The following is a 21699-nucleotide window of genomic DNA, read 5'->3' as shown; positions in this document are numbered from 1 at the left end:
TTTTTGAAAAGGCCTGTCTCCATGGCAAAGTATAACCCCCAACTCAAAGGATGGAGAGAGAGAGTGTGAGAGAGACAGAGACAGAGAGAGAGAGAGAGAGAGAGAGAGAGAGAGAGAGAGAGAGAGAGAGAGAGAGAGAGAGAGAGAGAGAGAGAGAATTCGGGGTTTTCCGTTCGGAGTCGGAATCAGAGCCAAGAGCCTCTGTTACGCGCAACAGCCACCTCAATCGGCTCTTGGCTTGCGGTTTGAGATTGTTTACATCCAATCCAATTGGTGGGGAGCGAAAGTAGCCTGCCGCAGAAATGGACACTGTTGATCAGGTGAGTACAGTAACGCAATAAATAGATAATTTTGACGGAAGAGAGAGTGTGTGATTATGTGCTGAATTGGCCAATGTGTGATGATAGAAACGTGTATTCTTTTGTGCTCCCTCTTTGTCCAGCTTGCGTCTGTGGGCACATTTCACGTGCTAAAATTACCTCTGGGATTTATCCGTGTTTTGGAATGGGTGAGTTGGAACTTTTTATGTATGTGCATGCAATAACTTAATTATGCAATCTATAGCCAACCTCAGTGAGTGATATAGCCTAATGTGGATACAGTGTGATAATTGTCCGTGTGTGGTGACACCGACGTACATACATTGAGCCAAAACATATGGGGTTGACTTGATACAGTCCTGCATTTCTCTGGTACAACTTAAACTTGACGCATCCGTTGGTTCTCTGTGCGCGATAGTGGTGATTGTGTTTCTTACAGAAGGTGAGGGACCTTACCCGTGGTCATTTCAGCTATGATCCGTTTCACCGTGACTAAATGGATCAAGTTTATGTAAGGATTTAGAGCTTCGCGAGAACTACATAGCGAGGAAAACCGCTCTATTGCTTTTCAATTGTGCGTTGGGATGCGCTGTGCCAAAAAAAAAAACGCACGGCGTTTTGCGCCATTCCGCAAAAATAAGAGAATGATCCAATTTACCCCAAGTTAAATGATGATTCAAAAATAAGAACAAGTTGTCCATGCTCTGACTGAATCAAAGCCTTAACTACCTCTTTCTGTCTGTGTGTGCTGTAGCCTACTCTCTCTGTTTATTGTACATTGCAGAGATGCCTAAAGGCATAAGGAGATAAGTGATTTTCTTTGATGTGAGTTTAGAGAAATTACTGTAGCCATAGGGGATTCAGCCTGTGCAGATAGGAAACATTTCTCTCTCTCTCTCTCTCTCTCTCCCACACACACGCACACACACACACACACACACACACACACACACACACACACACACACACACACACACACACACACACACATTCACTAACAGAACCCCAACAACCAAAACCAGAACCAAAAATTGTTCCTAAATGTATGTCACCAAAGTCTCAATTATAGTGTATTTTGTTACACATAGCATGACTTTATCACACAATCGAACAACACTTCCATTATTAAATCTGATCTAGCAAAGATTAATTGCAAACCTTAGTCACAAATTGTATTTATATTGTTTGGAATTGAGATAAAAGCCATCTATATGTTAATTAATTTATGTTTTTATCTTTATTTATGTAGTGCTTTTAAGACCCCAATAATGTCCCGGGTCAATTTGACCCGAACAGTACCGGAGGGTCTAAAAAGTGAACATAATAAGGGTTAAACATGCAAAGGGAGCGACCCCTCACCCAATCTCGCTTTCCTCTGACAAGTGACATTTTAGCTGAGAGATAAGGCAGCCGTCTAGAAGTGAGGTGTGTTCCCTTTTGGGCTGTTTGCATGCGACCAGCTTCACTGTGATGTATTAGTGTACAGAGCCAACGAACAAGCAGTGATTAACGTACAACTCTGCCATACCTCTGTCTATATGTCTTATCGTTCACCCCTCTGTGTGAGGATGATTACACACCTGTTCTGTGACATCCGGCGATGTATTGATCCAGGTACCACCTGATAGTTAGTGTTCATTTGGACGTAATCATGGGCGATCAAATGCAAGCAACGATACACACATAAAACACAAAACTGAGGAAACAGTGGGGCTATTACCACACTTCCATAACACTGTTATAACAATGACTATTTCCTTGCTTCCTTCCTTGTCTTTTTTCCCTTGCCTGCCACTGAAAAAAAGAAAACCTTTACAACCCGAAAAAAAATGCATACAATTCAAATGCAAATGATGACCCCTGTATTCGGATTTATTCTGCAGCACAAACAGTAGTGTAGTTTAGTGGTTAGACTGTTCCTCAGTGAGTCCAAAGGATATAACTGTACCCTGGACAAAAAGGACTGTTATTCACATAGCATTTTATATTACTACAAGGAGTCCCCTCTAAATTGTACTGGAAGTTCATAGTCAGCCAGTTCAGAGTCTCTTCTTCCTGTTAATGTAGCTACAACAGTCCTAAGATATAATAAATGGGGATTGATCTGGATGCAGTGGACTATGAACATGCTTGCTGGACAAATACATCTGCAACTTCAAAAAGGAAAGCAATATTACACCAATCAATTAGCCACATTTTTTAAAATATACACTCTTGCCTGCCTGTGCAATGGTTCACCAGCTCAGAGTGGTCGTCAGCTGCATTTCACATAATGGAAAAAAACCTGCTGGTGTTGCTGGATTTAATTGGGGGTCCATCTGTGACGGTATCAAAGTTGAACATGGTATTCCTTGTTCCATAAAGGCTACACCATTTCCTGCATTGGCACCAAATATTGAAAGCTAGAACCTCATATATGAAAGAAAAACTCATAGGGGGATACCAGACTGGGTTTTTTGAGACCTTCCTCTCAACCCTAAATACATTCAGCTTAAGTTGATGATGACGATCACTGGTGACCTCAAAAACAATGTCAGCTTCTGTGTTTTCTGTGCATATGACACTCCTGCATTACTGCTCATGACTTTGGTGGAAACACATGTCTGTCAGTTTACTTTGTTTACGTGCCCTCCGGCGCTAAAGACGGCAGTTAAAGCAGCGATTGACATTTACATTACAATGAACCCTTGACTGATTGGCTGACTGGTCATGTGGACACACAGAAGGTTGTTTAAATGTTATATTAACTGTTGTCAAGATGGTAGCAGCAAAGTGTTTTTTCCTGCCTCTTAAGTTACTGGGTAATTACAAAGATAATTCCAAATCAGCCATGTCTGCGAGTGATTCTAGAGGATGGTTTTACAGCTCAGTCAGTGTGTGTGTGTGTGTGTGTGTGTGTGTGTGTGTGTGTGTGTGTGTGTGTGTGTGTGTGTGTGTGTGTGTGTGTGTGTGTGTGTGTGTGTGTGTGTGTGTGTGTGTGTGTGTGTGTGTGTGTGTGTGTGTGTTTGTGCATGCTCTTGGCCTGTTTGGCACACTGTCAGTGGCTGGCATATTCTGCTCCAAACAGCTGTAAGGTCCCCTCCTCTCCACCATGGACCAAGTCATGCAGAAGCTGTCCTTTGAGATGTGCCCAAACTCTTCACTACGCGTATGTGTGTGTGGGGGGGAGAGGGGGTGGTAAAGTTGTGCAGTTGATTGAGCACATGATGCAGATGATCTACATGCATTTTTTTTATGTGCCGGTTCATCGTCACAGCCGTTGTATCCACTCACACTGGGCAATTTACTGTATCAACACAGTGGCCTCATGTACCATGAGTCACAAAAGATGAGTCCACCACAATGATTTATTTGTTAGTAATGGTCCTCCTCTCGAGCCAAACCCCAGGACTGACCCATACTTTACTGTACGCCAGTGTAGTCTGCCTCAGGCTGATGATCCACAGGAGACATAAAAATAAAGGAACTGCATTTTGTTTGGGTTCATAAAATTCATGATCTAAATTGCGTCATTCATTACAGAATGCCAATTAAATGCAGTTGACTGCTTGCTTAGTTAAGCGAGAGAAAATACATCGCCAATGTTTAAATACAGTCATTGATTTATCAAGTGAAATGTCAGTCTAATAATACAACATATCCATATTAAACCCTACCATTTTATGTCAGGCACACTTAACTCATCTCTCACCAATTTGGAGCCCAATCCAAACTCAGTCCTAACCTGAACCTCTAATATTCGCTCTTAGAAGGGAGACCAAGCAACAGACATGAATTTCAGTCATTTTCTCCATCTTTTCATTCTTGTATATTTCCTCATCACATGTATTTACCCAGCACAAAAGCCAACAGATAGACACATGCATGCACACAGTTGGGTCGTATTACATATCCATTGGTTTCCCCCAGCTTAATCAGTGCAGTGGCTGCCTCTGCAGGGCACAGGGACCATGGGGCTCTGACAGGGGCCACACTCCGGCTATGTCACCTTGCAATGTAGCCATGGAAACACCATGGTGAGAAAACAAGCTCCAAGAAGGGACACTGTTCCAAATATAAATGGAAATGTTCTACACTTTTGTGGTCGGTCAGGCTTACGAAGGGAGGGAGAAGGGAGATAGACGGACAGATGAATCTGGGCTATGCTGTGAAGGAAGGGATTAGCCGCTGCTAAATGAGCCACTGATTATGTTCTGTTCTGCTGCCACTGATCAGACAGCTTTCAAATTGAGGCTTGTGGTTGTCGCGTGGTCAGTGAAGCTTGTTATTTGGTCATAGGAAGGATCACTATCTCAGTAAGGAAAGTATCTTATGTCAAAGTTCAATATAAATGTGCATCTGAGGAGTCACGTGGGTACGTCGAGCAAGATGGCTGCGCAGTGAAAGAGCTCCGCTAACCCACCAATATATTTACTTAAATATCATATATCATAGTCCACTCATTTTTGTAAAACAGCTTCCAAAGTAACCCTGAGTTCACCCGAACCCCAATGGCTACTTCGAAATATTTTAAAGATCAGGCGACGGGCCGCATGTCGACGAGGAATAGTCCGTCTCCGAATGACGATATGGAAACTGCTAGCTTAACACAACAGAGGGAGAGCGACCAAGCTACACCGAACATGGATAATCTTTATGCCGAGATTGTCAAAATGAGCACCATGCTGCAGGGGATTGCAGGAGATATTTTAACCATCAAGCACACAACCTCTGAGCTGAAGAACACGGTTAACGGGATACAGGAGAAGCTGGATGAAGCAGAGGGACGTATCCACCAGCTGGAGGACACAGCCGAGCGGCTGGTGAGCAACCGAGAGCACGATGAGAAAAGGATGGACGCTATGTGGAACCGTATGCAGGTGCTTGAAAATCACAGTAAGAGACATAATGTGCGACTGGTGGGACTTAAAGAAACCTACGGGACAAACGGCACTATGGAGAGTTGTGTTAAGAGAGTTCTGGGCGAGGGACTCGGGATTGAAGTTGACGGTGAATTTGAAATCGAAAGAGCGCATCGCTCGCTCGCTCCCGTGCCCAATGACGGACAACCGCCCAGACCAGCGCTGATCAGATTCCTGCGACAGTCGGCGAGGGATAAAGTAGTGAGAGCGGCCAGAGAAAAGCGGGGCATCGAATGGGAAGGCATGCGACTGTCCGTGTTTCCTGACATGACACAGGAGCTTGCCGAGAAAAGAAAAACTTTCACATCCGTGAAGAGATCGCTGCAACGGCTCAACGTGAGATACACGCTGGCACATCCAGCGTCCCTGAGATTCACGTGGAAGGGGAAGAATCGGAGTTTCACAACCGCCAAGGAAGCAGAGCAGTTCATAAAGGCGAACTGCAATACAGATGCGTGAGCTGAGACCATGTCGGATAACACTCGCGTTGAAGACCCATAAGGAAGACTGTCTTGGACAATACAAAGAAAAAAGAGGTTGATTTAAAAGTGGACAATGTGGACAAAGAGGTGGGTGAGTGAGCTTGATATTGTTCTGCCTGAGCAACAAAGCCAGAGAGTGAGTCTCTACTGGTTAGGTGTACATACCCCACGGTCCAAAAAGTTTAGGTTTATTTTCTTTTTTGTTTTTTTTCTGTTTTGTCTTTTATGGCTGGAGAAAAGCCAGAGGTCCCAGGTTTTAGGTGGGCCCCTCCTAAGTTAAAGGTTTTTTCTCTATATGTTTATGTTCTTAGAAACGTTAAGGTTAACATTGATACACATAAGATGTTGTTGAAGCTGCGCTTGGTGATGACAGATAAAAGTACAAATGAGCCAAATGAGACATAGCAACTGCAAGAAGCATGGGGGACATAATTATTGCTGGCCTACAATTGAGTTTCAATATACTACTCATACTTAAATATGTCTAGGCACCACGTTCAATGCATTAGCTGGAATATAAATGGTTGTGGGAATCCGGTTAAGAGAGGGAAGGTATTGACTTATCTGAAGCATAATAAGACAGACATTGCTTTCCTTCAGGAAACACACTTTAAAGGAGAAGAAGCACTGAAACTAAAACGGAGCTGGGTTGGACAGATTTTTCATAGCTCCATTTCTAGTAAGCAGAATGGAGTAATTATATTGATAAACAAAAATTTAAGTTTTATTTTACTTAAAGAGATCAAGGATAAAGAAGGCAGAATGGTGTGTATACAAGCACTGGTTAATGGGTCTAAAATGATACTGTGCAATATTTACGCACCAAATAAAGGTGATCCACACTTTTTTCACAACGTGAATAAGACACTGGGGGAGATGGAGGGTCAAATAATATTGGCAGGAGACTTTAACCAAGTCTTAGATGCCTGCGTAGATAGAAGCAAATTTAGTGCCCCTGTAATGCCTAAGGATAGAGCTGCAATACATATGATAAACGAGGATGTTGGCCTGGTCGATATATGGCGATTAACAAATCCTACTGAAAGGGAATATACTTTTTATTCACACTGCCAAAAATCTTACTCTAGGATCGATATGTTTTTGATTTCAAACACCATTATAAAACATGTTGTGAAGTGTAACATAAATGCAATGGCCCTCTCTGATCATGCGCCAGTAGAGCTTGGCATTGATATAAATACTGATCAAGAGAGAAAAGGTAGATGGCGTATGAACACGTCGTTACTACAGGATGAGAACTTTAAACAACTGTTGAAGGAGGATATTAAATCTTTTTTCGAAATTAATGCTGGCAGCACTAATACAAGAGCAATGGAATGGGAAGCATCTAAGGCTTATGTTAGAGGGAAAATGATTGCACATTCTTCTAAAAAGAAAAAAGAGAATATAAAAAAGATAAAGGAATTGGAAATTGCGATCAAAAATCAGGAAATGGAAGTATCAAAACAATTTTCGGATACGTTATATCAAGATATATGTAAGCTCAAGTTCCAGCTGCAGGAAATCTACAATAAAAAAGTGGAATATGCTTTATTCAGGCTTGGGACAACGTTCTATGAAGGAGGAGAGAAAACAGGCAAATTACTGGCCAGGCAACTAAAGAAACAAGACTCATATAATGTGATACCAGCTATTAAAAAAGGCAATAGTATAGTCTCCTCAACAAAGGAAATAAATGAAGTTTTACAACAGTTTTATAAAGAATTATACACTTCGGACATTAATCCCCAACAGGACGAATTGACAGACTTCTTTAATAACTTAAATATGCCTAAACTGTCAACTGATCAGATTGAAGGGCTGGATAGCCCCATATCAGAGAATGAAATTAGGAAGGCTGTTTCATGCATGAAAGCAGGTAAATCACCAGGCATGGATGGTTTTCCGGTCGAGTATTATAAGCAATATATTGATATCTTTGCCCCAATATTAAAAGAGGTATATAATGAAGCTTTCACTTTAGGTTCTCTCCCTCCAACATTTTACGACGCCTTGATATCCGTTATACCTAAAAAAGACAGAGATCCAACAGACCCTGCTAATTATAGACCTCTGAGTTTGATAAACCTTGATTGTAAAATTTTAACTAAGATCTTGGCCTTACGTCTGGAAAGTGCATTACCTAGCATCATACACCCTGACCAAGTGGGATTTATGAAGAATAGGTCGTCCACGGACAACATGAGAAGACTATTACACCTGATATGGTCCAACAGGACAGGAAATGACCCGGTCGTTGGTCTCTCTCTTGATGCTGAGAAGGCATTCGACCGGGTTCAATGGGAATTCTTGTTTGCAGCTCTATCACATTTTGGATTGGGACAAACATTTATTAGTTGGATCAAAACCTTGTATAAAAGCCCGAAGGCAGCTGTGATAACTAACGGGATAATATCACCACTATTCAACCTTACCAGAGGAACTCGTCAGGGTTGCTCTTTATCCCCATTATTGTTTAATATTGTATTGGAGCCGCTAGCTATTTCTATTAGAGCCAATGCAAATATTAAAGGTGTGGATGGAGGCGGGAAAGAGCACAAATTGTTATTGTACGCGGATGATATTTTTATGCTGGTGAAAGACCCACTGAATTCGACGCCCCACTTAATGGACACAATAAAAACATATTCCAAATTATCAGGGTACAAGATTAATTGGTCAAAGTCGGAATCCATGCCTATTACGGGATTACTCAATCCAAACTTAATGACAAACTTTGGGTTTAAATGGGTACCAAAAGGGATGAAATATTTGGGAATAAAACTAAGCCAGGATATTGAAGAAATTCCGGCATTAAACTTTGAACCAGTACTACAAAAAATTAAAGCTAGTCTGGATAAATGGGGGAAAATTAATCTGACATTATGGGGTAAAGTTAATGTTATAAAAATGGTGATTTCACCACAATTCAATTATATTCTAATGATGGTACCAGTAACTACATCCCCTCAGATTTTCAAACGATACGATACAATCATTAAAGACTTTTTATGGGAAGGGAAAAGACCCAGAATTAAGCTTAGCAAAATGTGTTCACCTAGAGATAAAGGAGGACTGGGATTGCCAGACCCAAGATTATATTACATCTCTTTCGAAATGGCCAAAATAACCAGACACTGGAATAAAGATAATACATTAGAATGGGTTGCTATTGAAAATAAGTTGGCACTCCCTTTTTCACCTATTGATAGACTATCCCAGTGTTCGCTTAATTTACCCAATCCTATCATGGCACACTCTAAAGAGATATGGACTAAAATACATAAAATGTTTAAATTGTCACATTGTAAGCAATCCTACTCCTCCTTATGGTATAACTCCATGATTAAAATTGGAAAGACATCGGTATTTTGGAAGAAGTGGCTTAGTAGTGGTATATGTAACATTGCTGATCTATTTGAAGATGATGTGTTTATGTCATACTCAGACTTATTGAGAAAATATAAGCTAAAGGGAAAAGACCATTTTTGGAAGTATCTTCAAATCAGGAGCTGTGTTACCTCCAAGATTCAGTACAGAGATGGGAACCACATCATGGATTACTTCAAACTACCTGGGGAGTGCAAACGAGCTTCTATATTTTATAGGAAAACCAACCAATTGCTTAGCTTTGACTGTCATAACCTAAAAGCAATATGGGAGAAAGATTTAGGATGTATAATGGAGGACAATACATGGTGGAAAATTATATCTGACAATGGAAAGTACATAAGGGAAGCCAAAGGGAAATTTACCCAATATAAAATTATACACAGGTACTACTTTACACCACTAAGACTATATAGAATGGGAGTAATGAATAACAATTTATGTTGGAAATGTCAGAAAGAAGCAGGTACTTTATTACACTGTATTTGGCAATGCCCATGTATTCAGCCCTTTTGGAGATTTGTTTTGGAGTACTTAGGCAAATGGGCCGCAAGAAAGCTACCAGTATCTCCTAGACTTTGCCTGTTAGGTGACAGAAGTCAACTACATAACATGTCAAGTAAAGATTTTTCTGTCATCATGGTTGGCATTACAGTGGCTGCAAGGACGATTCTTAAACATTGGAAAACAGTTACAACTCCAGGATTTAAAGAATGGGCTAACGCCATGATAAAAACAGCCTCATATGAACATATGCTTAATAAGCTGAATACTATAAACAAGGATAAAGCACCAGCATGGGAGAGTTTCTGGACTTATATCACACTGACCGATAAACCTGTAACGTGAACAAAGTTGATGGAATGTAATGATGCTCCTGAATGTTGTATGGATAACCATTCTAGTCACTCCGATATGATTGTGCCCCTAGAGCTGCTCTTGTTATCTCCTGATTTTACAGATACAAATATTTATTTGTATTTCTATTCTTTATAATGGCAAAGACTTTAATTGTACTGTAATAACAAATGTCTCTGAATGTGTAACCTTGTACTGTCATGCACCAAAGCGAAAATTTAAATAAAAAAACTTGAATTACAAAAAAAAAAAATAAATGTGCATCTGTGTGTGTCTGATCTTCCCTGTGTGCTGCCATTTCTGATCTGCGTTTCTCATTTTGTTTTGTACATGACTAGCTGGCGTAAAATTGCTCATGTTTGCACACTGGCGGAGTGCAGCAGTGAGTGAGACTGTGTGTGTGTGTGTGTGTGTGTGTGTGTGTGTGTGTGTGTGTGTGTGTGTGTGTGTGTGTGTGTGTGTGTGTGTGTGTGTGTGTGTGTGTGTGTGTGTGTGTGTGTGTGTGTGTGTGTGTGTGTGTGTGTGTGTGTGTGTGTGTGTGTGTGTGTCTTGTTTGTCTGTCTGTATGGACTGCGGCTAATGCTTTTGCCTGAATGGAGAGTAAGATATTTTTACTCTGCACTCACAAACACACACATTGCATGCTCACATCTAGGTCCATAACCACTTCGGATAACACACACATGCAAAGAGAGGTTACACACTGTGAGGCTCACATGCTGCCAAGCACACACAAACATGGACATGATATAAATTAATGGGAATAATTTTGCATTATCAATACAATTTGAATATTCACCAATTAATACTCATGATGAATGCAAACATGTACACATCAAGGTCGCTGATTGGGCATAATGGAAGCATGTCAACTCAAGTGTATTGGTACACACAGGCCACTACATCCACATTAACATATTGCATGAATTAAAGGTCACATATTATGCTCAAAAAGGCTTTTGTCTTTTGCCAGGCCTTCTTTGTAATAAGAATTTGTTCTTAATGACCTGGCTGCTTAAATAAAGGTAAAATTAAAAATTAAAAAAATAAACTTTTCAGGTTAAAAATTGTAATTTGGGTTTCTACCAGAAACTGTTTTCATAATGTAGTGTCAAAAAAACGTTGTAATTCACACAGTGTTACGGCTGGAACTCCTCTTTTCAACCTCTTTCTGGAACGCTCCGTTTCAGAGCCTGTCTCTTTAAGCCCAGCCTTCCAAAAAGTCCAGTTTGCTCTGTTTGGCTCTGCATCTTTACTGCCAGTCTGAGGCTGTGTCTTATTTAAGGGGCCGCATCCTTCTAAAGACGCGGTCGACGCGGTCTATGAGGGCCATAGCTTGTGAAGGCCGATTCGAAGGCCGAACGAGCGTTGTTAAACGAGACGGTCTCCACAGGTCTCCGTTTACGAGCATTTCCGGTTTGCGTAACAAGCCGTTACCTTGCGTGACGACTCGCCGCTCCTGTGCTGCCTAGCAACCCTGATTGCTGCCAACAGAGACAGCCTTGTCAACGGAGGAAAAAAGAAAAAGAAGTTGCCTACCAGACGAAAAGAAAAAAAGTACAAGCTATGACGCAATCGGTCTTCAAATGCAGCCTTCGTAGGATGCGGCCGCTCGATTGAGATACACCTTCTATCTAACTGCCAATTAGAGGGTGGATGAGGCTCCTCCCCTTATGATGTCATGTGGGTTGAGAAATCTGACTGGGGTTTTTGAACACAGGTTTTCAGAAAGGTGGAGGTGGAGAAAAAAGAAAGAGCTGCGTTTTTTCTCATACTTTGGGAGTCTCTATTAATGTTGAAAAAAACATAAAAGGTTTTTACCTTTAAGATCACTAGCCTATAAAAAGCTACATTTGGTTAGCTCGCAGGTTACCCCCGAAGTCAATGCAGTGATCTACAAAAGCTAATCCAGCGGTGCCATTTGTATGTTGACTTTTGGTCAATTTGTGTAAAATAGAAGTTTATTTTGAACACATGTTGTGGAGACCCAAGTAAAATAAATGAAACAGCTAGATTACTATTTCACATTAAGAACAATTTCAAGTTGCGCTTTAAAAAGCTCTCACAATGACTTTTCACATAGAGATTTATCCATTCCCTATTTCAACCACACTCAATTTTAAATGGGAGTAGAGGAGAATAAATCTGAGGAAGATATGCCTTCCTTTCTCGCTCTCTTTTTAATCATTCTTTCTCTCTTCATAAACATTTCTTCATTTCGACTCCTCCCAGTCAGGCAGGGAGAGGGGCTGGACATCTGAGATGTTTTTCTCCTCCTGAGGCACCCACTTGACACAACTTTTCCTATTGACTTGGATAGAGCAGGTGTATGTGCGTGTGTGTGTGTGTGTGTGTGTGTGTGTGTGTGTGTGTGTGTGTGTGTGTGTGTGTGTGTGTGTGTGTGTGTGTGTGTGTGTGTGTGTGTGTGTGGGTGTATGTTTGTCAGGTGGTTTGCGGAAATGTCAAGTGTGGCTCATCAGTGAGTGCACCTTGTAGTTCGCCACTTAACAGGATCCTCACCTCCCCACTCGGCGCTGTCTGCATCAATTACTGCACCGCTCTTATCAGGTCCTCTTGTATGAACACTTCCTCCGTTTCCTCTTGTCCTCCCTCTTATTGGGTTTATTTTACAGTCAAATTTTCTTCATTTTAGCAAGCCACCGTTCCCTACATATTCTCAGTCTGTCTTGCTTTCTTTCTTTTCACCCTCCCCAAGGTTTCCTATTGCTACTACCCCAATAATGTAATTGTTTTCCCATTGGATGCTGTGTGAATGGGGACAGTGGGTCTGATAGCTGGTGGTAAAGCCTGAAGCCTTTGGATCAGCTTTATAAACATCGGCCAGCCCCTGCTCTCGCGAGGTTAGTTCTTGCAATCTTATCCACATCCACATCCACTTCCCTCAATCTGAAGATTATATCAGATGCTAAAGGTTTTTTTCATCTTTACTTTAGGTACAAATAGCAAATTATGGTCATGGTCTTCAAATTAATCCTGTGCTATTCGATGCCATGTAGGTCAGTGGGGGAGAAAACAAACAGTGAGATGCTTCTGAGCTTTGTTTGCACTGCAGATGGTTTCCATTCCTGTACCCTGGTTCCTCTTTTTTCCTCTCTCTATCTCTTGTTCCCAGAGGAGCCCAGCTGGGAGAGGCAGATAAACACATGGGGGTGTGGGGCTTAGCACCCACCCTCCTTCCACAATGCCACGCTCTCCTGTTCAAAGGCCCCAGCTAGAAATGAGAGGGGCTAAACCCAAGCCGAAAATCACAGGGAGAGGAGGCAGCTGCATGAGAGAGAGAGGTGTGTACAGAAAGAGAGAGAGAGAGAGAGATGTTTATCTGGTGTTGTTTGTGATCATTAGGAAGGAGTATTTATTCTCTCGCTCATCTGGACACATTTCTACCATTTGTCTGTTCAGAAAAGCACATGCTTCAGTCTGCTGCACGTACAGTATTCAGCTTTATAGTTTATTTACCTGCATATGTGAATTAGTCAAGCATGTGTTGTCAGCTCAGCAATTGGCAAACCCAGATAGGCTTGCGAAACATCAGCATTGTGTTAATGTTCTCTTCTGAGAAAATTCAAACCAGACATTTCAAAGTGGTCAACAGTAGCAACGTATAGCTTTAATGTGAAGACCGTATAGCAACGTTTGGATAACAGACTCAAGGTCTTCCCGCTTCACTGTTCTAAAGTTACGCCAGTACAATCTGTGAGCATGCAGTGCCTAAGAATTCAAACTGATGTGTTATGTTAGGATATCAAGCATCAGAAAAATCACAAGTGGTCAATGCACGTGAAGGTACTCTGCATCTAGAGGTCGATCCTAAACACAATGCCCGAATTTAGCCACACAATGGCATTAACCACTTGATACTTATGGTAGGGTTCACAAGGGCCTCTGATGTTTCAAACTTCTCAAAACTTGGAGACACCAAGTCAAGCATGCCACATACTGTATCTGTGATAAGTGATATTTAACCTGCTAGGAAAAGACGCACATATATAGTTTAATATTTTTTCCATTTTGATTTTTATATTCCTATAAGGCCAGAAGAAGTAAGCATGTCATTTTTGTATGGCTTCTGAAAAACCTCTATTAGAGTGGAATTAAAACCTGTGTGCTGTTTATGTGGGGGCCACGTTTCCATGAGTGATGGCGGATAACACTGATTAATCGGTCTCGATATTCCTGAGATGTAACCCCTGCAAGCTATGAAAACCGCATAAAGATCATGCAATACAGAGGTTTATTTAAGAATGTAGTCAATTATCTATGCAACACTGTTGTAACAGCGATACAAGGGAACTACAGTCAAAATAAACTCAAGACATATATACAGCTCTGTGTATTGTGCATAGCAGGGGAATTTCAATGTATATGTTTACTAATAATATCACCCAGATAATCATGAGGAACTCAATGGTGACATGTTAGTTGTGTGGGTAGATTGATTTCTGTCAGATTAATGTACCATAGAGCGGGCTCACAAGTGTTGAGACAGATTGCATTCTCACATTCATAACACACATTCATTCATGAACACTCCTGCTTAGTGCATATTCATACGTTGTGAATCATAAACACGCACTTCAAGGACACACTTGTACACATTGCCTCGATGAGTGTGGCGGAATGATCCGATAGTGCCCTCCAGAGGCCGACGGGCATTCACACTGAAGATACAGTATGTCTCCTGCTCAGCTGCTGGCAAGCTGCACGTCCAGCTGCCTGTAATATGGGAGCAGGGAGGCCAATGCTAACTAGGCTTCAGGTCTGATTATGGTGATTATGGCTGTGAAAACTCATGAGGCTATAGGAGCAGCATATCAGGGCAGAATTGTATGTGTGTGTGTGTGTGTGTGTGTGTGTGTGTGTGTGTGTGTGTGTGTGTGTGTGTGTGTGTGTGTGTGTGTGTGTGTGTGTGTGTGTGTGTGTGCGTGTGCGTGTGTGTGTGTGTGTGTGTGTGTTAGAATTTTGTGTTTGCAATTTTCTATTTGCTGCATGTTGTTGTTGTTGTTGTTGTTGTTGTTGTTGTTGTTGTTGTATGTTTGTTGGTCTTAAGGATAAGCCTGTTTATCGGTCTAATCCGGAGTTTGGTTCCTTCAGTTTTAACTCACACACTCACAACACACTGACACCTGTTGACCAGCTGATGTCTTCACTGACAGCATATCTCACCTGGCCTCACAAATCTTTCATTTCTCCCTTAAAAAAGATAGCATCCCCCGATGAGTCTACCCAATTGCAGTGTTTTTCAATTTTGGTTCCAAAAGTCTGTTCAAGAAAAGATGGTATTTTTCTGGATTCCCCATTGATTTTTGGTCATGGTTGCATTATTCTATCGATCTAACTATCCATGGGGTTTTGATTAAAATCATCGCATTTTTATAACACTTTTATCCAAAGCTCGTTATAAGGTTTTCACCGCTCATTTAGGCTACCTATTCATGCACACACTTACACACCTGGCCTGACCATCGGGAACTATTCAGGCTTCAGTGGACAACCTCTTCCTCTACGTCCTGATTCATAGCCGCTAAGGACCGTAAGGACTCAAGCTTGTTCTTGTAGCAGCTACACCCTCATATATGTTCACTCACTCCCTGACCCTGTGGTGGCTCATGTGTTGGTTTTGCCATAGTCAGGGCCCTCCTTGCCCCATTTGTGACCACAACACATCATAGATTATACGCCACGCCTGGTCACATAAACCTCTCAGTGCACACCTAAGAGAGAAATCCAAGTATAATTTTTGTAACAATAATGTTTTTATTCAGCAGCAGTTTGCATCTTCAAAGGTATTTTAGTGATAACAGCATTTCACATGTGTTTACTGACTACATGGGATGAGAACATCTTTTCCTTGGGGGGAAACTGACTACAAATCCCCATACTGTGTGCCCTGCTTTCAGCAACAGAACTACTAACTAACTCTTAATGGCGAGAGTTGCGCGCTAGGACTTCAGGCAAAAATTTAAATTAATAAAATAAAATGTATCAGATACTACTTTAGTTGTAACCATGAGCTTTAACATTTGCTCCCATTGTTTTCAATAATAAACATTAAAAGTACAATACGGCGATCTGCTGACAGCTTGATTCATCAGTAATGTTGTTTACCAAGCTGACTGATATTACAATAGCATCGAATTAGCTAGTAAAAGATATGCCTGTAAACAACAGTGTGTAGCCATGTATCACCTTCAGAAATTGCATCTAATGACCAATGTATTGAAAAATATGGGACCATGGCCTCATTAGATTAAAGCTTTGGTAATTTTACTGTTACTGTAAGTGCTGGCCAGTTGGTCAGAAAAATTCAGCACTTCTGCACTTTCCCTTTAGCCATCTACAGAATTAAAGCATTCACGTCAACTGTATAGGGGCATTTTTATAGCCTTTGTCTGATTTTTGTAATTTTCTCTCTTTGTGCAGCTCTTTTCCATTTTTGCATTTGCGACATGCGGAGGCTACTCTGGGCAGCTGCGGGTTAGTGTGGACTGCATGGAGAAGGCCAGCAGCAACCTCAGCCTTGGCATCGACTTTGCTTATCCTTTCAGGTGAGTGGGCTTCATCCACTGTCTCGGAGCTGTATGGCCGGACTGTGTACCTGTATATTAAAGCTGCAAATTAAACTGAAAATAGCTGCAAACATCATGTTACAATAGATGCTTCTAGTCTTTAACAGCTGCTAGATGTATTATGCTGAAAGCCAAGGGATGTAACAGAATTACACCTTATCAATGCTGGCATTTTGATATAGGAAAAGAAGGGAGTCTTTAGCCAAAAATAAGATTGCACAAACAACATAATATATTTTAACCCTGTAGTCAGGTCAGGTCATCAGAAGCCAGGGAACACTCTTATGAGAATGAATCACTGTATCATCAATTACGAGTACTCCTTGGGTAAAACATTTCCTTTCCAAATCAGGGTTATGGACTCTATTTTGAGTGAAAAGCAGGATTTGACCCCTGTACCCGCTGCTTTTTGTTTAAGGTTGCACCAGGTGTCCTTTGAAGCGCCTGCGTGTGAAGGCATTAGGACAGAGCCTGTGTTCCTCATCGGAGACTACTCATCCTCTGCAGAGTTCTTCGTCACCATCGCCGTCTTTGCCTTCCTGTATTCCCTGATGGCCACCATTGTCTACATCTTTTTTCAGAACAAGTATCATGAAAACAACAGAGCGCCGCTCATTGTGAGTACAGCGGACTAAAAGACAGAGGGCATTATCAGTTCTGGGTGGGAAGTTACTCAACACTTGGTCATTTAATAATCTGATTATACTGATTCTGCCAAATGACTCATGATGTAGGACATACACTAGGTGTAAAAGTCAGCCCAATTATTGACACAGTATTTTCACAAAGTGGTGACAAAGTAAAGCTCTTGAGCTTCATTTTTGCATGCCCTTTGTCTCTCCTCTCTTACATCCCGTCAGGACTTTGTGGTGACAGTGGTGTTCTCCTTCTTGTGGCTGGTCAGTTCCTCTGCTTGGGCCAAGGCTCTGTCTGAGGTGAAATTGGCCACTGATCCCGATGAGGTGCAGCTCCTCATCCCTGCCTGCAAAGTCCAGACCAACAAATGTGGATCTGTGCATGGACCAAAGTGGTCCGGACTCAACACCTCAGTGGTAGGTTAACAGGCATGGCTGGGATAAATGGATTTGGAGAAAAGGCTACATTTTCGGAAGGAAAATGTTAAATATTCCATAAAATATGAATGATTTGATAAATATATAAATAATCCCAACATTCGGTAAGTGAAATTTATCTTGAAAGTTTGTTGAAGTAGAAGAAGAATAAAACAGCGTTCAGAAGAATATAAATAGAACAATACAAATACAAGAACATCAGTTTGCATGGCTGGCTAGAATTTCTAATTTGCCCAATTTCTCTCCCTCTTTAGGCTTTTGGGTTTCTCAACTTTGTTCTATGGGCTGGGAACATCTGGTTTGTCTTTAAGGAGACCGGTTGGCACAGAGGGGCTTCAAAGTTTGCAGGTGGGGAATCTGAGAAACAAGCCAGCACCTTCACCCAGGGAAGCTTTGACCACTCAGGGAGCTACACCAACCAGGGAAACTTGGGCCAGCCGTCTGAGTACAGCCAGGTGGGAGGTCCCACCTCCTACCCCAATCAAATGTAGTCATGTTGATACCTTTCGTGAGAGGCACTACTGCATCTTAAACCAGGGCAATCAGAGGGTGATGGTAGAGGAGAGGAATTTCCCCTGCTCAGTTAGGCATTCATTTGTATGTTATTAAAAAAAAGTGATAAAAAAAAGGAGGAGAAGGTGTTATTGTAGATACACTTTTTGTTGTACAATATTATTAGATGTAGTCTTTTACTCCCTTTCTGCAAGAAGTTTTGTTTGCTGAATGTTGTATTTATTGTAGTTTGAAACACACAAGTGATGATTTCTCATTGTTTGCTAGGTAATTGACATACACTGTTACAACTGGATGTCTTTTTCAAATTGGTTCGCACTGTCGTGGAAGGAAAACGTGTTCAATGTGTATATAGTTCTCAAGTTTCTAAAAAGGTGTTGACTATGTGCATGATGTCATATGTTTGCAAATATGCACTCTGTGAAACTAGTAAAAAAAACAAAAAAAACATGCATTATAACTTCTGAAAGTTTACAGAATTTGCACTGCCCGGACTCCTTATTGAAAGTTGATTATCGATCAGTGTTATAAAATGGTTATTTATCTAACTGGAACAATATTTTGATAAGAGGCATTTCTAAATCTGATCCTGAATATAATTTAGTGAAACTTCTGTGTTATATTTGTTAGCACAAATACATTACAACTCATGTCAGACATCGATCATTTCAAAAAACGTAGAGCAATAACGATATACTGCAAAATACACTACACAGGGTTTGTGTCAGGAAATGCATTGCAGCATGTTTTCTCTGTCTCCATGGTTTCTACTTCTTAGTTGCATATGCACAGACGATATCACTTATTTCATTCTAATCATGTGAAGAGGGGAATTGTCACCCTCAGTGTTTACAAGTGGCCGCTCCTGCATTCTTATGCTCTCCTCAAACTTCTGGGAAATTCTAAGCATAAGTTATATCTCCCTACAGCATGTCCAGAGTATGCATTTGCACTGCTAAAGCCCAGCAAAAGAGCAAGTCAGTACAACAGGGATAAGTGATGAAAAAATTAATTGAGGGCTCATCTGTACATAAACAATATTGACCTTTTGTTGACTTTAAAAACACAATTCAGGTTTTGTACAACTTTAAAAAGAAAAGAAAAAAATGAATTAATCTGTGCACTTCATGTGTAGAAATGTTCAAGGATAATGCTTGGTTGCTGTTCGTTTACATTGATATGACCTGTGCAATCCTGTTTCTTGACCTCCTAAGCATGTGGCGTGTGCCAGTGAAATAAAGCTGATTGCACATGTATTTCCAATTGTCTGACATCCATGATAAATGTATGCAGATCTGTGTACTGGCACTTGAAATTAGTTCATGAGTGTGGATATTTTACCGGACGTTCATGCTAATAAAGGTGCACACATTTGCCCATTACTGTGATGTGCTCTTCTCCATGTGTCTGCTAAGATCTCTTTGTCGGATCAGTGCAAAAAATACCTAGCTTTGAAAATAGCGTTTGTTTTCTGTTAGTTTATGCAGACTGTACACATTATGTTTTGAACCCTGCTCTTTGAGCTGTCGCCTTGGTCTCCACATATAAACGAAGAGTATTTTAGGGATGCTTCTTGGAATGTGAGAGTCTGCCAGACTGCAACGAGAAGCCAACAATGACTGGTTTGTTGTTTGCTCTTTCTAATGTTGGTAATGCAAGCCACAAAAGCCTTTACATACACAACTTCATCAGTGACCAACCATGCATGTGGTCAATAGTTTTTGGTTGCATGTCCTTTCCTTAAAATCATGGAATGAAAAGTACAATTATTAGATTTTGATTTGCTTGATTGGATAGAGAACAGAGCAACTTCCAAATCTTTCAAATAAGCAGTTATTTCCCCAGCAGACACCAGTACTATAAGCCCAGAACTTCTGTCTAACTAAAGGAGCTCTTCAAAGCACCCTTAGTTCTCTGTCACACACAGATAACTAAACTGTACACTGACGAAAAAACAAACAGACACATAGGCCAAAAGATTCACATTTTGTTTCCCGTATGTAGTATTCATTTGTAGTTCATAACCAGTAGCCTACCAAGATCTAAATGTATCAAAGTATTGTGGGAGTAAGTGGTACACTGTAGGAAAATAAAACCCTAGAAAACTGTGATAATGAGGCCATCTTGTGGTGGCTGCGCTGCATTGCATCTATGTAGCCAAGCTAAATTTTATTGCATTTTATTTTATTTTATTTTATTTTTGGTAATTATTCACACCCTTTTCTATTTTGAACTCCCCCAAAATTGTTTCCTATTGTTTATAGGTTCCACAATATCATTTTCTATGCCATACCTTTCTGTTTCCCTGGGGAGTAATGTTGGCGTTGCACCTGTGCTGTGTGTCCAGCTTTAGTGTGCCCCCACGCTTGGAGCTGGTAAGTTAGGTTTACACCTCTCTCCCTTTGATTTTTTTTAAATAAACTTTTAATTTGTTGCTCTTTAACAATTCTAACAAAATGCACACTGTTTTGTAACGTGCTGTTGAGAATGCGGCAGAAATTCCCTTTCAGTTTGTACGGCTTTTATTTGTGTTAAATGTCGCGTGAACTAGCTTACTGCTAGCGCCAATGACTACGGGGTTTCCATGGGTGAAAAAGATCGCTGCGTGTCTGGTCTTGGCATTTTGAATGCAGCTGTATGATTTAACCATGGACCTATAAAGAAACTTTAACTTATCTATGGATTTAACCCTTAGGGCCCCTTATCATATTAGGCACACTCGTACGGAAAATGTGCTTTTTATAAAGGTAGCTAACTAGCTATAGAACATTATAAAAAATATTTTCTTCAATATACAACAATGCAACTCTATTTTTTTTGTGTTTAATTATTAGGCCTGGGATATGTCAATGATTCACTGACTCTTAAAATCCAAGGTTTTGTTAGGATACCACCACGATGAAAAAAACCTGCTACATGCTACTAAATTTTTTACAATTATTAGGCCTGGGATGTATCAATGATTAGCAGCAACACTGATTTTTAGACATTATATATTTTTTTGCGGTGTCAAATACACTCGTATTGCTAAGTACAGAAAATTAAATTAGCTTTTCATAAAGATAGATCTACAATTATTATACGTTATTTTTTCTTATTGTTATGAGCTATTGTTTCCTCTACATCTGGTTTAATAAGTATTGATGTAAAATATTCATACATTTTTAAAGATTTAACCCTTTCAAATCCCATTTTTTTCAGGATAACACCATGTTTTTAGATGAAAAAAAAATAGAAATATGAATTATTTTCAATATACTACATGCAAACTAAAACAAATTGTGTTCAAATTAGTAGGCCTGGGATATGTCAATGAATAGAACCAAAACTGATTTTTAGGCATTATTTTGTTTTGTGCAGTATCAAATACTCAGTCAGCTCAGGTGTGGCAGGGTTGCAAACAAACTTGAAGTTCTCCTTGCAGATGGGATTGCCACACTTGCTTCAAGTGGAGAATTTTTTATTTTTTTTGCTGGTGCAAAACACATACCAGCCTCGTTTGAGTAGGAGCCGTCTTGCTCAAACCCTCGCAATTATGACGCGTGTCTTGCTGAGTGCACAGCAAAAATGCTGCA

The 21699-nt window shown here is 40.6% G+C and overlaps 1 protein-coding gene across 1 annotated transcript; it reads left to right on the top strand.

Moving 5' to 3' along the window:
- Positions 1 to 183: 183 nt before the first annotated feature.
- Positions 184 to 18102, top strand: synpra (synaptoporin a; the record flags this gene model as incomplete). The annotated part of the gene is made up of 6 exons (XM_080025630.1): positions 184 to 320; positions 443 to 508; positions 16393 to 16517; positions 16957 to 17155; positions 17399 to 17590; positions 17866 to 18102. Exons 1-6 carry the CDS (start codon positions 303 to 305, stop codon positions 18100 to 18102), a joined length of 837 nt encoding a protein of 278 aa, XP_079881756.1. The 5' UTR covers positions 184 to 302.
- Positions 18103 to 21699: the final 3597 nt, after the last annotated feature.

The sequence above is a fragment of the Ammodytes marinus genome (genome assembly GCF_949987685.1).
Source record: "Ammodytes marinus genome assembly, chromosome: 4".
Taxonomy (NCBI): domain Eukaryota; kingdom Metazoa; phylum Chordata; class Actinopteri; order Uranoscopiformes; family Ammodytidae; genus Ammodytes; species Ammodytes marinus.
The sequence above is the reverse complement of the archived record's forward strand: the minus strand, read 5'-3'. Positions and strand labels throughout refer to the sequence as shown.